Genomic DNA, 17,527 nt, shown 5'->3' on the forward strand with positions numbered 1-17,527 from the left:
AACACAACGTCCCAACTTCATTGGAATTGGGGTTGTGCAACCGCTACTAAGATTCATAAATAGGTTTTATATAGACCTTTTCTAGATATGCAAATAAATCTACTCAAATTGTGACAAAATTACTTCATAACCCTAAAGATAATTCACCTTCAAAAGAAAAAACCGTTTGCTCCGCTCTGATCTGTGTCAAGGTCTTGATTATAAACATATTAGTGATCCTCCAGTAAACACCGCTTTGAAACTTGTCAGTTTCCTAAGGTCCGATCGGGCGACACCGGTTTACATCGCGTGGCCGTGGGGAACCCGCTAGAAGGAAGTAAAAGCGTTCCAGGCCGTGCGACGCAGATCGAAACGTTGACGAATGACCCGCAAGGAGACATTTGCCTTCTGAGAATGACCAGTAAGACATTTCGCCCGGTGAGCCTTTTATTATTTAGCCTCTTATTTATTTAAAGTAGAAACCTTTCTACGCGTTTTGTCTTTACAAAACATCTTATGTACACTACAGTGCTGACAGTTGAAACGAGAATGGCTGAAATCAAAAACAAAAACACACAAACTCCAGATAAATAAATCCTGATAAAACAAGTCCCTGACGACTTTCTGCTCCAATGCCAGTTTATACAAAAAAAATAGAAAGATCGCTTCAGCTTTTTCTTTTCTGTTTGACCACACCTGAACTCCGGAGGTGTTAAAAAATCTAATCAAAAAGCTGCAGAGTGCTCCGCAACGACCTTCACCTCTCAAGCGAAGCCAGGCCGAAAGGGGCACGAGAAGTGAAGCTTTAAACTCACATTTTACAAACATTTGCCGTTCTAGCCGTCAGACTAAATGGCGGAAAACGGAGCTCGGCTTGCCGAGCGGCTGACCCTTTTTTTTAAGGCTTTGGTCCAATTTTCCAGCGGGGGGACAAAAAATAAATAAATAAATAAATCACAGCGGGAAACTTTGGGTGACGAAACAAAGTATCTGTGAACATTCTGTAGTTTACGGTTGAGGACGGGCGTGCGACAAACACACGAGACAAATTGTTTCAACATTTGGAATCTGTCATTAAGTGCTTTTGGAAGTGTGACCTGTAACAAACATTCATGGTAGGCGTAAAAAAGTGGGGGAAAAAAAAAAAGTGGTGTGTACAAAAGCCTTGGGACAGCCACCGATAGGCTGAATCTGTGTAATACGGATGTAGGTTGCCCAATTACAATTCTTTTATTCCCCCCCCCCCCCAATTGTTGTTTGATCTGCATCTACGTCGTCATTTTAATGTCTTCGCAATGGTATTTAATCCTATTGGACATGTTTTCAAATTGCGCTGCGGTGTTACAGTGGGTCTGGAAAGTATTTAGTCAGCCACCAATTGTGCAAGTTCTCCCACTTGAAAAGATGAGAGAGGTGTGTAATTTGCATCATCCTCACCTATGAAAGACAAAATGAGAGGAAAAAAAAAACAAATCCAGAAAATCACTGATTTTTAAACAATGTATTCGCTCACCTACAAACATTTGTGGCTCTCACAGACCGGTAACAACTTCTTTAAGAGGCTCCTATGTCCACCAGTCGTTACCTGTATTAATGGCACCCGTTAGAACTCCTTATCAGTATAAAAGACACCTGTCCAAACTCCACTATGGCCAAGACCAAAGAGCTTTCAAAGGACACCGGAAACAAAATTGGAGACCTGCACCAGGCTGGGAAGACTGAATCTGCAATAGGTAAGCAGCTCGGTGTGAAGAAATCAACTGTGGGAGCGATTGTTAGAAAACGGAAGACGTACAAGACCGCTGATAACCTCCCTCGACGTGGGGCTCCACGCCAGATCTCACCCCGTGGGGTCAAAATGATCACGAGAACGGTGAGCGAAAATCCCACAACCAGAGAGCATTTGGATGATCCGCAAGAGGATTGGGAGAATGTCGTATGGTCGGATGAAACCAAAATCCAACTTTTTGGTCAACTTGTAGTTGACTTCCAAAAAAACACCATACCTACTGTGAAGCGTGGGCGTGGAAAAAGTCATGCTTTGGGGCGGTTTTTCTGCAAAGGGACCAGGACGACTGAGCCGTCCGCGTAAAGGAAAGAATGAATGGGGCCACGTATCGTGACATTTGCTCCTTCCGTCAGCAAGGGCGTTGAAGATGAAACGTGGCTGGGTCTTCCGGCACGACGACGATCCCGGGCGACGGAGGAGTGGCTTCGTAAACAAGCGTTTCAAGGTTCAGATCTCAACCCCGTAGAAAATCTTCGGCGGGAGTTCAAAGTCTGTGTTGCCCAGCGACAGCCCCAAAACATCACTGCATGCAGGGATGGGCCCAAATTCCAGCAACAGCGTGTGAGAACCTCGTTTGACCTCTGTCACTGCCGACAAAGGGTATATAACAAAGTATTGCGATGAACTTTTGTCGTTGACCAAATACTTAATTTTCCACCATCATTTGCTCATAAATTCTTTCCAAATCAGACAGCCATTTTCCACATTTTCTTTTCTCATTTTGTCTCATAGGTGAGGTACACCCGTGATGAAAATGACAGGCCTCTCTCATCTTTACAAGTGGGAGAACGTGCACAATCGGTGGCCGACTGAATACTTTTTCAGTGTTTCAACATAATCAAGAAGAAACATTCCTCATCGGGCTACTTCCTATCGAGTGCGAGCCAGCAGGGGGTTGTGACGTCACTCCGGTAAGACAAAGTGGCGACAGCTGAATCCGTAGGCGACACTCCACCGTGTAATACCAGCGACATCTCGGGAGGAAGCCTTATCGTACGACGTAATATTGCGTCTCGCCCGCCGTATTACGTCAGGACGACAATACGAGTATTGTGTAAGATGGCGGTTTTTGACCCCTCTGTGTTTCGTAAACACTGTCGGGCGCAAAAACGGAAGCGTTCGCTGCGGGTTGTACAATAAAACGGCGTGCTTCCAAAACGACAGACTCGACGTACCTGCTTCTGTGACACTTTTCACAGCACGCGGGGACTTCCTAAATGCCAAACTCGTGCACTCCTCTCGTGTTTAAACGAGCTGTACGTGAAAGTACCATCTAAAAGTGACATAAAACGGGGTTAAATTAAACACTTTCCTTTCTACGACACCACCGAAAGGAAACCTGTACATTTTCATCTGGAAACCCAATCAACTCTGCTCCTCCTCGTGATTCGGGGGAAGCGGGGGCGGAGGGGGCGGGGGAGGCGGAGACTCCGAAGAGGAAGGAGGTGGCGGGGGAGGCGGGATGAAGGTGTGAGACGGAGGATGGGGAGGCGGGGCGGGCGCGGCGGGCTGGCAACGTGGGGGAGGGTGGCGGGGGAACGGCCGAGAGGGGGGGAAGTGGTGCGAGGGGAAGTGCGAGGGGAAGAAAGGTTTGGCGTGCGGGTGGAACTGGTGGGGGGGCATGTGGGGTGCGATTTGGGGGTAGTAATGCTGGGGCTGGGTGGTGGGAGGGTGCAGGTGCAGCTGGCTGATGTGAACCGGCTGGGGGGGCGGCGGCTGACCGAGGAAGGGGGGCAGATTTTGGTGCGTGGTGAGGGGAGGTCTGCGGGGGAGGTGCGAGTGAGGCAGGAGTGGGGAATAGGAGGGAGGGAGCATCTGGGGGAGGTGACGGGGAGGAGGATATTGCGGCACGCGGTGACCGCGCGCGAACGTCCCGGGGCTCACGTCGACGCCGCGAGTCCATTTTTCAGCCGGCGTGCGAGTCCGGGCGACGTGGAACTCCGAGGACGACGAAGTCCGCCTGTCGGCGGCCGCTTCCGGACTGAAGCGGGGCGAGTCTTCGTCCTTTCGAGGGGACGGGGCCAGCCGGGAAGACGCAGATTCCGAGGAAGGATGCGGGCGGGACTCCGGTGTAGGCTTGGGACTCTGTGATGAAGAGGAGGAGGAGGAGGAGGAGGCGGCGGACAGGCCGGCAGCAGCTAACGAGCGGTGTAAGGACGATGAGTGAGCAGAGGGAGTCTCGAGACACAAAGAGGATGAGCTGGAAGATGGCGTGGGGGCGCTTGCTGGACGTTGATGATGATGATGATGATGATGATGGAAGCGGTGGGGAGCATTTTTTGTTGATTTTGCATCAGGATGGTGAGGATGAGGAGCGTTCACAAGAGGTGACGAGGGTTTGCTCTTATGCGGAGGTTCCGCTTTGACTCCAATCGGAGGTGATTGCGGCTGTTCGGGTCTCCCGTCATCCTTTGCGACCTGCTTCTCCTGCGGCTCGTCGCTCGCTCTCAGCTCAGAGTCCGCCGAGCGAGCCGATGAACGAGGAAGAGGATGATCTTCCAGTGTTTGCAACGTCCTGTCCCTAGTTGCGCCTGACTCCTCCTCATCCACTTTTATCCTCTCCTTTCTTTCTTCTTCTTCTTCTTCATCACCCTTCTTTCCTTCCATTATGCCCACTTCCTCCTCTTCCTCCTTCACCTCTTCTTCCTGGCTTCCCTGGTCATACTGCCTTAAGCGGACGTGCCAGGCCAGGCTGCAGACGGCCGACACCGTCTTGAACTGGTGGACCACGTTGCGCGGGATGAAGTAGATGTCGTCGTGACACAGGCGGATGCGGGCGTAGCGGATTCCCTCTCGACGCAGCTGGTTCAGCTTGGCATCGTCCACCCACTGCACACACTGAGAGGCGATACAATACGACGTCATTGTGCTGCGGTAAACATTGTTCGTGAAAACCTTTAAAACTAAGCGTTATTATCCTGGGGCATTCATACTGGTCGTTGGAGATTCTGCGCTAGGAGGCTTCACTAATCTTAAAGTGCTCTTTATTATATTCAGCACTTTGAGAACTACAATACCTCGTGTTACGTGCTACTTTTAAGTTCAATGTGGAGAACGACTGCTAGAAAAGCATGCAGTTGGATGTTAACAAGTCAGTGTTGACAAGTCTTTACTCGAAAAAGTGTTCAAGAAAGGTATCTGATTAAAAAAAAAATTTAAATACATTTTTAATCACAATACCAAGAAAAGGGCGTTAGAGTATTGTACTTTGTCTGAAGAATTTGGTTTTTGTTTTTTTTAAGTAGTACCGGTGCATCCTTAACACAAATACAAAAATGGTAACAGTCGCAAAAGGCCACCCAGACGCAGATTAACCGGTCAAATTGAGCCGGCCCGACTTGAGCAACTGATGTCACTCGTACGACGCTCGAGACTTTCCACTTGTCCCGACAAAAAACACTAAGAAGACTTTCTTAAATACGGCATGTTTTTTAAAAATTTATTTATGTTCCATCTACAGCACTTTATTACAGCTGCGGTTGTTGTGAAAGTGCAATATAAATAAAGTTGAGTTGCGTTTAGAAAACCAGTTCATTCCTTTACCTATATCCTATTTTTGTGTTTTGGTTCATTAAAAACACAACAATATGGTGCGTTTTGGGGGGCTGGAATAGATTAGTGGCATTTCAATTCAATTGGGGGGGGGCAGATGCAAAGTAATTAAATGCAGTTCAACTTTATGCCACCAGGCGGTAGCATACAACATCCAGAAAAGGAGTGTGCGCTTTCAAGACCTGAGAGAGCGGTGGTTCGTATAGATCCAACTGCAGCCGCTGAACCACGTATGGGAAATCAGCAGCGTGGAAGCACACGACGTCTTTGGTTACGCGAGGAGGCTCCGAGCTGCAAAACACAGAATTCACGTCGGCCTGCCGGTGGACGGGTGATGTAAAACCAAGAGCTTCAAACGAAAGAGACGCGTCGTACCCTTCTTTGTAGCACACTGCCTTCAGCACGCCCACCGCCGACGTGGTCTGACGCTCGAAACCCTGGCCGATGTGGTCGGCGTGGGCTCGCGTCCGATCCTCGAACAGCATCTCTCTGGGCTCGCTGGTCCTGGGCAGGGACTGGAGGAGGTTCTTCACCTCGTTGGTGGACCTGCGAGAGGACAGCCTTGCCAATTGTTATCGGAGTCAAAGCTGCGGTCTGCTCACGAGCGTCAAAACCTATTTTGCGGGGAGCTTCCTCGCGGCGCCAGTGCGAACAGACGGACAGAATAGCGGTGAGGGTGACCGGTGACCCCTGCGCCGGCTCGTTCGCTCCGAGTCAAGAGGAGAGCGGCGGGAGAGGAAGAAAGTGGCGCCGGCATTACTGACAGTAAAAAAAAAAAAGCTTGACTGAAGGACAACCGATTGGTTCGGCCCGATCACAGTGCTTTCCGTACATCCTCGGCGGCACTACGCGCGACTTAAAGCGTTTAGTGCGATGTGACGGTCGGCAGCAAGGCGACTCTCGGACTAATTTATTATCACCTCATGGGATATTTAGACATCTATATTTCGCTCAAACACAGCTGTTGCGCAAGTGTTCCCGACAGCCGACGAGCACCCGTCGCCACGTCTGCACAGTCAATCGCTGTTGCATTCAGTCAAAGATACAATAAATAACTAGGATTAAAAAGTGCGGATCACAAAATGATGTGCCTCATGTTTTTGACCACAACGTCTCATCCGAGCGTTCCTGTGCGCGTGCGGGCGTAGACAAACGCGCAGACTACAATTGCCTCAACAACAAAGCTTCAAGCTGCTGCTTTCTACGTATTTTTCAGCATCGTACAAAAAACACTCACTCGACGGCTTATTAATTTCAAGCCTACAGCGTAGCAGCGCACTTGTAGGAATCTTTACAGAGTTGCGCAGTGCGTGCGGGGCTTACCGTTTTCTTTTAAAAGGAGATTTTGGTATGTCCGCCAGAGGTATCATCTGCTCTCCCGGTCTCACCCACATGATGGGCCCGTCGTCGCTCTCGTCGGGACTCATCAGGCTCAGGCTGGACAACGTTCCCCACGGAAGAGTGCGCTGCAGCCAGGGAGAGGAAGCGCAACGCTAAATCCGCTTCCCGCTGAACGCCAGCTCGCGCGAATACCATTTCGGATTGCAGAGCCGCCCGAAGAAAAGAGCAGATGCGCTCCCCTGACCGTGGCCCCGACAGCCGTGAAATGTGAGAGGATGCGCGCCTTTTGATATTCAGCATACAAAGCCAATTTTCCACGCTGCGTGCTGGGGCAGAGTCAACACAGACAGAGCGCGCACAAGCAGAGGTTGTCACGCCAGCTTTTCAGGCTCAACATTAAGCGTTCAGTTTAATTGGGCCAATGTTGTTAAAAAGGCAAAATCTCAGACAGTCACACGCTCTTTTCGCCGACTTCAATCACGCGTCCGGTCTTCGGAGGGACTCGCGGGACTCACCTTCAGGAAGGGCGACTCCTCCAGCATGGCGAGGAATTCGGGGAAGAAGTTGCCGACCTCCTCGTCCACGGCTCCCACCAGGCTAATCTGCCGCATCGCCCCGGCTCGGTATGTGCCGTGGCTGTAGGTCCTCTTTACCTGCGGTACGGGAGAATGAGGTCACGTTTTACTCACAACGCTTACCGGTAGGAAGTTTGCGTGCTTTGGCTCCACATGAGTGCGGTAAACTACAAAACAATTGGAGCAGCGATGGGCTTTTGAGAAAGCCAGGACATTTTAAAGCACTTTCAATGGCCATTAAGATTTTGGGAAATGTTCAGACTGGTTGACAGCGGATGGAAAATATCAGCAACGTGTTTTGTAGCTTCGAGCTCAGCCCGACAACGTGTGCATTTGTTTACTCGACTTTACTGCAACACGCACTTATGTCCACTCCAGATCCTTTAAATAGTCACTTCAGATGCATCGTATATCCAAACAAAGCTACAGTGGATATAAAGTGGACACATCCCTTTCAAGTTTGTGTTATATAAAAAAATGAATGAAGACAACAAAACATCAGTGTGACCAGCACTCACCTGCCACTATTAAAAGTGCGCCCCCTCTGAACACAGCCACATCCCCATTTACCAAATTATTATTATCTCACTTGCTTATGTTTACTTCCACCCCTCAATTTCATTTTTCCTCAATTGTGCTGTACAGGTTAGAAGTTACATTAATGGTGGAACATGTTTTGCTCTCACAAAACCCTGGTATTTCAACAGGGTGCATACAATTTTGATATCCGCTGTACTTCACTTTCTGAATATAGAAACTGAATGTACAAAGCGTGCGATACTGAAGAATCATATTTTCGTATGCGCGCAGATTCAAAATAGCTACTTCACCAAACCTCACAAATGTATTGTTTATGTACGTTTCCAATCATCATCGCCCAACATTTCTGTGCGTGTCGAAGCGTACTGTTAACACCAACCGTCCCTCCTCTTGTTGACTTCATGCGATGACATCAACTAATGACCTCATCCACATCCTTTGAACATCTTTATATGCGCGCGCTTGTCATCGCTCTGTGTCCGCCGCTCCGCCCGGCACACCTTTATTACATAATCTCTCCCCGCGCTTGGCAACAAAAGACTTGCTTGAATGCGCAGAGTAAAAGCGCAGCATTAGCCGACTGGGCGCCTTTCATTGATCCTCTACAAATGCACTTCAGTCGAAATAAACACGACTGGGGAGTTCATGCTGACGTGAGCCCTCCGTGTGTGGATGAGGACCGGCGACAATAGCACAAGCTAATCAGAAAAGAAACAAAGTGCTGGAAATGCACAGTATGAACGCAAATCAAGCTTTAAAATGAGCTCCGCTACACTCTTCTCGTCGGGGCCTAAACAGAAAGCAGTGGTGGAAGTAAAGGAGACCTTTTACTTTTACTCCCGACATATGAAAACATATCGGTACTTTGCACGCCTCACTTTGTCGAAATAGGCCCTTCACTTTTATCAACCATCCGCAGACGACGACGTCTTAAAAAAGACAAACAGAGAGAAGTAACGTCAATCGCAGTTGAGATTTTGACTTATCCGTTGACCGATTAACTCTTTATAGAGCGATTTGAGATTTGGGGGATATATGTAAGACGCAAAAAAAAAACCAGACGGCACCAACACGGACGAGCGTAACACTGACGGCATTAACAAAATGACGCAACAGATTTGGAGAATGCAGCCTCATTCAAGAGAATTGTTTGAGGTTGTCGGCACATACAGGTAAAGTGGATTTTTTCAGTGGGCGTTATTAGCCAACTACAGAGACATATTGTTTTGATGGCGTAAAATCCTGACCAAACTTCTTTTTTTATTTGTTCCAAGTTAGCAAAACATATTTTTGTACTGTTGTACTTGAGTACATTCCAGGGTCTGTACTTTTTTATTCTTACTACTACTCCCCCCCCCAAAAAAATTGTCAAAATGCTGAGTCTGCTTGGAATGGCAACTTCAACCTGAGAGTACCCAAAATTTGGAAAATAGGGTCTGGAGAAATTGAGAAGTTTTTATTTCATTTTCCCCCTTTGTGATATCGCCTATAGAACATCTAATCACAAAATAAAGAAATACAACATTTTAAAATCTGATTTAAAAAAAAATGCTTTCAAATTAGATTAAAACAGTCATTATTTCTCGACATATCTCCCCGACCCTTCCGTTTCGTCTGCTCCTTGTTTTTTGGTACTTTTGCCACCTCAGCGCAGTCGCTCGTCACTTATTGTGCCAGGGTGTGTTTGGCGAGACTGCAGTCAATGTTCCATAATCCTCTCATTCAACAGCTCTTCTGGATGAATGGGCAACAACTCCCACATAAACATTCCAAAAACTTGTACAAAGTCTTTTTCAGGGAAGAATGGAAGCTCACTAGACGAGGGGAACCAACTCCATAATGGGCGGAATGGCCAGGTGTCCCGACAATTTTGCACGTCTCCCTTGTCTCACTCTCACAGGAACGAAAGGAGCAGCGCGGAACGAAAAGGCCGAGCGGCACCGCTCCAGAAGATGGATGCGAGCATTCGCACCCGGCCCTGGATGCATTCGTCAATGAGCGCGCTCCTATCTGCGGGCGGACTCTCTGTCGACTTCCCAAGGTCACCGCCGAGAAAAATGGCGTCGGCGCCGCTCTTAAAGGGGCAGCGCTAATAGCGGTTTAACTTATCGTCGTCCCGCTGGAATTGACGTAGCGTGGGACGAGCCGACCGGGCTGAAGCAAATACTATAACATGAATATTTAATAACAGGATGAAAAAAAGAATAGCCAGAGCAACGGCGCATCGACTGCTGTACGCCCTGTAGTACTACACGCACACAGACACACACGCTGTGCTCACTGACAAAGAACAGACAGTAGCCCCTTTTGTAACTGCCCGGGGGGAAAAAAAAAAATAGCATTTTCCTGACTTTCTCCCCATGTCGGCGCGTATTGGGAATTCTGCACTCGGTAGGCAACGAGAGGCTTTTCATGAGTGGACAGCTCCAAATGAGCCGCACACCAATTACAACCACAGTAATACACGTATTGCTAAATACTACCGCTTTTTGGCGCAGTTGCCGCCGCTGTCGTTTACGCTCTCGTTACATTTGAGCGATGGGACATTAGCGTGAATGGCAAAAGCTGTCTAATGCGACACAGTTGGCGGCAATACCATCTGTTCTGTTTAACGCGATAGGAGTAAAAAGTGGGAAATCCGCTTTAACTAACTATTATCGTCACACTCGCGCCACAATCTCGGACGTACAACTCCCTCGTGAGGGCTTTTTTTTACCTGAGAGTAGAAATTAGCCATCGTGGTGGTTTCGATGTCCTTCTTTCCCAGGATCTCCATTTTGACCGGAGCCGATGAGAACTTGGTGGAAAAGTAGTCCAGGAAGTCGGGCAGGTAGGCGGCTTCTCCGTGGACGATGCCCATGACGTAATGAGCGGCCTGGGGCGCAGGAAGTAAAGGAGAGTAAAAATCATGGATTCAGAGCCTCATCGACAGCGGACCGTACCTGCGACGAGTCCTCGCTGAACGCCAGGGTGACAAACTCCTGGGCGAACCTCTGCCTCTGGCCCGTGGAGAGCGAGGACAGCTGCGAGGCGAAGGCGTGGGCCACGAGAGCCCCTCCGTTAGGCTGAGGCTCGATATGGATGTAAGCGGCGAACTCCAGGCCACACAGGCCGGGATGGATACAGCGTGCCGGGTGCTTGTTCGGGGAAGGCTGCGGAGAGGAGTTAACGTAAGAGGGGTGCAGGTGTGCGCTTTTGCTGCCGGGCGAAGGGTCAACGGGCAGCGGCAATTTAAACGGAGACAAGGTGGCGTCCCCGGCGGGGTCGGGGCGGGACCAATTGGTGAGCTGAGGGGGGGCGGAGGGGAGGCGGACCAGGCCGGCACAAATGGTTTGGCACGAGCGGTGGTACATTTTCACTCGCTTGTGCTTCTCCCCCTCTTTGTGTTTCTTCTTCTTTTTCTTCTTGACTTTTTTGATTTGCAGCTCAGAGTTGATCTTGGCTTTGACGCCGCCATCTGCAAGGGAAAGAAATCATTAAATCCTAAATGTTTTCTGGCGCGGCGCGCCGTCGCACCGGTGACTCAAAAATTGAGTTTCACTATCTTCGTTGCTTCCTCTTTTCATGTTTGGGATTCGCTTTATTATCGAGGTGCAACAATTAATCACTTCATTAAAACCTAATCAATTATTCCAATTAATCCACAACTATTTTGATAATCTGTTCATTGTTTAGAGACATCGAGTTCAAATTGGCCAAATCCTCCAAACACACTAATATTATCGCATTTCTGTCGTCCGCAGTGACAGCGGACTGACTATTTTTTTTGGCGCTTGATAAAAATAAGACATTTGCAAACATCTGCTTTTGCTTCGGAAAACAATGATCATTTATGATCGATTTCATTTTTTTGCTGACTTTTTTGCTGACATTTTTTCTTGTTTTTCCTTTTTCCAAAAACGCTTATTAGCGGTTTATTCAACAATTTGTATTTTTTTTATTCCTCGCAATTATAACCGCAACTATTCGCAGATTTTCGCTCGTAGCGGTCCGGATCCACTGCGCTAGGCTTATTCTCTTCAGGGTCACGACGAGCTGGAGCATATCCCATCTGACATTGGCCGACGGGCAGATTACACCCAGTCGATCAGAGGATACATTTGCAGACAACGATTCACACTGCGCCCTGTGTGGTCCCGTCCGTGGCAATTGCTCACACAAAGTGGATCGGTAGCAGGATACAAGTGGGTGCCGCTGCGTAACATCTTTGCGCCGTCTCGTTTGCACCCCACGCACGTTTTTGGATGGCGCATAAGGCGGGAATGAGAGACGGGCTGAGCGCGGACTGTAATACAATGTGTGTGTGTGTGTGTGTGTGTGTGTGTGTGTGTGTTCGGGAACAATAAAGAGAGCGACAGAGCGAGTATTTTCACACAAGCTACTAATCCAAAAGCTCTTTAGCCCACACACACACACAACCTCCCTCCCCCAATTCCCCTCTCTGCAAATACACACGCTTTCATCCCTAAAGTGTCACCGAGCCCCAAAAGAGCCGAATGGAATATGTGGACGCAAACGATACGATCCACGCTGGCGATGGCAACTGGTGCCGGGTGCTCACCCGCAGGCAAACGCAGGCTGGTGCAAAAACAAACGTTAGTACGTTAGTGTACTAAAAGAGTACTAAAGTGTGGCCACAAGATGACATTAAACAGAGGCAATCTGTTTTAGCTTTCAGACAAGTTCCCACACACAAACATACTAACAAACAGCCTCAGCGGTCGTAAAGCAGCCGCTTGCTGCTTATTGATTTCCTCTGGCCGCCTAGCTCGCTGAGATGCCCAGTTCAGCTGTAAACTTTTACTGATAACATTTCTTCTTTACGCTCCTGACGTTTGACAACTCGGACTTTTTAACTGACAAATACCAAGCGCCCGCCGCAGGACGGAAGCAGCGTTTAATGGGCAATAATTTATTTTTTTCTCATCCGGCGTATGCCCTTCTCACACAGTACTTGGAGGGGGATGACGTCAAACGAGCCCAAGGGCCCGAGGGAACGAGTTGCGGTTCATTTCACGGCCGGCCGCTGGCTACGAATGTATGAAAGACCTTCAAATGCAACTATTTTGGGGCTAACGAATGAAAAATAAATATAAATGATACCTTTAATGGGCTGCTTGACCTCTCCATTCTCCCGCTTAATAGTGTCGTTCATCACTTTGTGCTTCTTCTTCTCCTCGCGCTCCCGCTCTTTAGTCTTGTCCTTGTGGAGGAGCTCTGCGGAGAGGATACTTTCAGTGTCCCGAAGATAACAAAAAATGGGGTTTTTTTTGCATCACCACAGCATATTTCCCATGATATCTACATATTGTTTATATTCTGATCCAGAAATCGGCATTTACGTGTATTCTCTCAGGGAATCTACTTTTCATTCCAGCAGATTTATTTTTTAGAACTTTCTTTCTATTCCCTCTCCAAAGGACCATTTTCTTTGAATCCACTTCAGTCTACCTTCTTGGGAAAAAAGAAAGGAAGCTGCGTTTTTTTTTCTCCCCCAGACTCCTCATTGAGAGCATGGACGTGGGGAGTGTGAAAGTGAACGCGACGGGGTTGCGGGCGCCACTCGCGCCATCAAAGTGGAAAATGCTTTCATGGGGCGGAGGGGAGGCTAAAAAAGAAGGCTTAAAGAAGAAATAGGAGAATAGGTACAATGACGGCCTTTTTTTCAGAGCAACCTAACGCTCCTTCCGTAAAAAAAAAAAAAAAAGGAGTTTTTAATTTTTTGGGGGCATTTTTCATCGAAGGAAATGGCACGTACGTATACAAACCAATTGTGGAATTTTGCTCTAAAATGACACAGTAAGCTTCCAGCAAACATGCTTGAAAACATCCATTTAGCCTGGCTGAAAAGTGCCTACAAAGGAAGGCTTATTGGGCTCAGTGGCCAGATTAACATGACAGACACGCCAGGACATACTTAAGACCTTCGAATGGTGGGGGTGCATATGAGGCTCATTGACGCTACTTGAGCTCTGAGGCATCACAAGGTCACGCACTCACGAACGACCCAGGTATACAAGTCATCGCGTCGATCGCGGCGAGATCGCCGGCCAGCTAAAAGCGTGTATTTTATTGAAGGACGAGAAAAAGTTCGACGCTTTCTTGGCCGTTATTGGATATCGGTCAGGTCGATGTGCAGAAAGAAGAGTGTGCCGGTGGGCTTGTGGAGCAGGTTTCCATCGGTCGACTGTGTGAAACCGGAATACCTGAGGGCGATTTGAACATCAATGTGTAAGTTAATAGCGACAAGACTTGTTTACTCTACGAGTCACTTGACATTTTTGGATGACATTATAGTCCCGACGGTTTACTGGTTTATTTATTGGTGCCGTCTTCAAGTTCTCTTGCTGTTTTTCTTTTGTATCTATTTACATGCCCTCCAACCGCAAATTGCTACACTTAAGACATTAACATGACTAACTTCTCCTAAATGACCCATAACCTCATTTGTTCCATTGTCAAAATGGTAGAAATAAATGCAGACGGGGTGAAGGCCCTTTATCCATCCAAATCATAATATTCAACAATATTACAATGTATGACGAATTTAAAAGACAACAAAAAAAAAAGAACTAAAATGGACTAACAACTACACAACATTGCAGCGTGATCACATTTCATTTGAGTGAAATGTAATTCGTCTTAACTGCTGTAACCACCATGTCACACCGACTCTTGTTGCATTACCGTGTGATGCGACGCATGTCAAAGGTAGGTCAACCGAATGAAATTGTGTCAGCGCGACCGCAGTTACGGACTTCACGTTTACCGCACAGAGAAGGAGAAAAAATAAACACCCAACTGACAGTCCACATGAATATTTAATCGTCTTTTTACATCATCTCGTGTCCGATGACGGTTGTGTTCACAACGCTTCTCTCGACAGCTGCCGTCGCTGCTCACTGCGCGACCTCTTAAACAAACCAACTGGAAAATGGTGACATCATTCACGCAGCAACACTCGCATACGTAAACACCCTATCAGCCTCTAATAAGGTACCCCAAAGTACAACACCAGTAAACCTAAACGTGTGCTCTTATACAGTAATACAGTCAAGTGCAAGCAAGTCTTGCTTTTTTTATTTTTATTTTTTTTATTTACATTGATGTTTCTTCTTTTCATTTGTTTTTATCTTAAAAACCGGATACATTCAACATGGAGTTGAATTTCTGCACTTGTAAGAGTGACTTGACACGTACAGCTTGAAGGCTTTCTTCTTCCTGGCAGCTGACGTGACGAATTTGCTCACGTAGTTTAGCAAAATTTTCAGAATCTCTTGAAATGATCTTGTGATGAATGGAGTCATTTATCTTGGCGAGAGAGAGAGAGGGGAAACAATCGGGCTGGCCGAGGCCGTGCGGTGGAAGTGCGTGGCATTCGGTCAATACGGGAATGTCCAAACTTTTTCCACTGAGGGCCACATCCAGAAAAGTGGAAGGAAGAGCGGGCCATTTCAACTTGTGTTTATGTAGCATGCTCAAACCAATCATATCATCGCTTCCTAAAATAATGGCCTGATTCATTTCATTGACAAAAAACATATTTTTTGGGGGGGGGGGGTTAACTAAATCATCTCCTCGCGATGCTGACTACCACGCACGCCCTGGGAGAACATTAAAACTTCACACATGAACGCCAGAGCCCAGATTCAAACCCACGACCTCTGAACTGTATGGCGATGTGCGAACCGCTCTTCCACGAAACAACATAAAGTGATATATCGCAGCTCAGTTACCTGTGATAAAGCAGTTATTAATATGAAATCTACATTTGTTTTATTTAAAAAATATGATCTTGTTAAATTCAAAGCAATTTAGTTTAACATAAAAAGACATTTTCATCGACTTTTATATATTTTATTTACATTTTAATTAGTTCTCGTAACCTCTCGATAAAGCCTACGTTTAATTTATTTATTACACTACGCGGCAGGCCAATAAAAAAAAATGTCGAGTCCCTCAAATTGCCCACATCCGTACTTTGGACAACCCTACCATAATAGAATAAGACTTAAATGGGAACATTTTCGCCACCAAATTGCAGCTTAGTTAACTGCCTTACATTGTTAGTCAGACTTAAAGACTGTGGTGGAAATCATTTTTAAGCGTCCTTACAATTCACAGTGATGTTTTTCAACAACATAACGTGTTAAAAGTGTCCAAGCAAACGCGCGTGAATGGAGAGGAGGGGGGCGTGGTGCTCCACCAAAACAACACTTGGTCCGTAATGGCGGGCGCCTGTCAGTGTTGTGACAGCGGCGTGGACTTTTTATACACACAGCCCAGTCGACGCGTTCATTTTCGGGAATAATAGCAACCGTTTCGAGTCACATTCGCTTTGGGGTTTTTTTCTTCCTAGGAGTATTATTAATTATCGAAAATGTTAAGCTACGTGGCCACGCAGCGCTCCGCGAGGGTTCAGCGGCGGGTGAGCGAGAGCTGGCAGCCATTACCCCCGTGGAAACGTCGACGAAGCCGGAGGTGGGGGGGGGGGGGACTTTGTGGCGTAAACACCCCCGCCCCCCTTGCGTTCGAGCCCAGCCAGTTTCACTGGTACGGCAGCCTGTCCGAAAACGGGACTGTCCAGACGAATTAGAAGGCAGACTAGTGCGCACACTCGTTAAGGGGGAGGGCACACAACCCGAGCGGCTGAATGTAGCACTTCAAAATAGCGAACGCTCAACTTCATCGAACGGCTACGTCGCTGAGTAAATGTTACCGTTAAACACAGCGTGGCCTACCTTTCTGTGGCAACGTGACATCCCCGTTTTGCCTTTTCACCGGAGAAATATGGCTGACTCTGCTCATGTCGTTGTTAGCGGGCGTCACGAATAGTTTCTTTTTCACGTCTCCCTTATCCTTGCTAGGCTTCTTGTTTTTAGCGAAGGAAGGCGCCTTGTGGAGCAAGAATTCGCTCTGCTTCAAGATTTTGTGGGCGGCGGCGGCGGCGGGTGCTTGGCTTCCGCTGATTGTGTGGACCAACGCGGCACTCGCGCTCGCACCGGCCGGGCTGAGGCTCCACAAACCCGTCGCGAGACTCGGCTGCTTCGTCGGCTGCTGGAGTTTATCTTTCCCGTTACAGTTGCCTCCCACTAGCCCTCCTCCATCCCGGACGACTTTCTTTGGTTTGACGGTCCTCTCCTCCACTCGCAGCTTCTTGGGCGGCGGCGAGTTCAAGTCCCGGGAAGACTGCGGGCGGTTCTCGGGGGCTCTCTTCGCCTCCGAGGGCTTGGGAAGCGAGCCCTTGATGGGGGCGGTCGCCGCGGCTCCGCTGCCGAGGCGGACGGAGCTCAGTGAGTCAGCCATCTTGAGGCTTCTCTCGCTATTTACTCGCTGAGCTCAACTGGCGCGAGACGTGCGGGAGGAAGGGGCGGGGCCTGGCTCACTTTGATTGACAGCTCCAGAAGGGAGGGGCGGGTTACAGTGGAAACAATGACGGTGGACTCCCGCATATTCGCGGCTCGGCGTACGCGTAGTTTTTTGGTTAAATAAAAATAATATACATGTATATATATCTTACCCCCTTTTCCGCCGAAACTGCTTATTGGCTGAATACCGCCCCCCCCCCCCCCCCCCGATACCCAGTTTATTCACAGAATTTCTGCCGCTTATTGTCATTAGGGCAAGCGAGATACAAAAATGGATCACTGGATTTCAAATTCGTCTTCACCGGGTCACACAATGCCTTCAGCATTTTTCCATCCTCCGATTGGTCAGAGCAAAACGCACTCATTTATCAGCATCTATGGTA

At 48.0% G+C, this 17,527-nt stretch overlaps 1 protein-coding gene across 2 annotated transcripts; it reads right to left on the bottom strand.

The window, feature by feature from the left end:
- Window positions 1-408: 408 nt before the first annotated feature.
- Window positions 409-17,149, bottom strand: LOC133472106 (lysine-specific demethylase RSBN1L-like). Of its 2 annotated transcripts, XM_061762475.1 has the most exons (9): window positions 16,518-17,147; window positions 12,880-12,993; window positions 10,719-11,233; window positions 10,493-10,651; window positions 7,177-7,314; window positions 6,644-6,786; window positions 5,696-5,866; window positions 5,503-5,611; window positions 409-4,606 (listed from the first exon to the last, which is right to left on the bottom strand). In XM_061762475.1, exons 1-9 carry the CDS (start codon window positions 17,080-17,082, stop codon window positions 3,134-3,136), a joined length of 3,387 nt encoding a protein of 1,128 aa, XP_061618459.1. In that variant the 5' UTR covers window positions 17,083-17,147; the 3' UTR covers window positions 409-3,133. The 2 variants fall into 2 exon arrangements, with proteins under 2 accessions (XP_061618459.1, XP_061618458.1); XM_061762474.1 differs by having other exon boundaries at window positions 5,503-5,866; window positions 16,518-17,149.
- Window positions 17,150-17,527: the final 378 nt, after the last annotated feature.

The sequence above is a fragment of the Phyllopteryx taeniolatus genome, chromosome 22 (assembly GCF_024500385.1).
Source record: "Phyllopteryx taeniolatus isolate TA_2022b chromosome 22, UOR_Ptae_1.2, whole genome shotgun sequence".
NCBI classification, from domain to species: domain Eukaryota; kingdom Metazoa; phylum Chordata; class Actinopteri; order Syngnathiformes; family Syngnathidae; genus Phyllopteryx; species Phyllopteryx taeniolatus.

Excerpts from the sequence above, each read along its gene's own strand:
- LOC133472106 (XM_061762474.1), bottom strand. The coding sequence starts at position 17,082 with ATGGCTGACTCACTGAGCTCCGTCCGCCTCGGCAGCGGAGCCGCGGCG. Across the intron at positions 6,787-7,176 it reads AGGAGTCGCCCTTCCTGAAG|CGCACTCTTCCGTGGGGAAC; the intron begins GTGAGTCCCGCG and ends CCCTGGCTGCAG. Across the intron at positions 5,867-6,643 it reads TCTCCTTTTAAAAGAAAACG|GTCCACCAACGAGGTGAAGA; the intron begins GTAAGCCCCGCA and ends GTCCTCTCGCAG.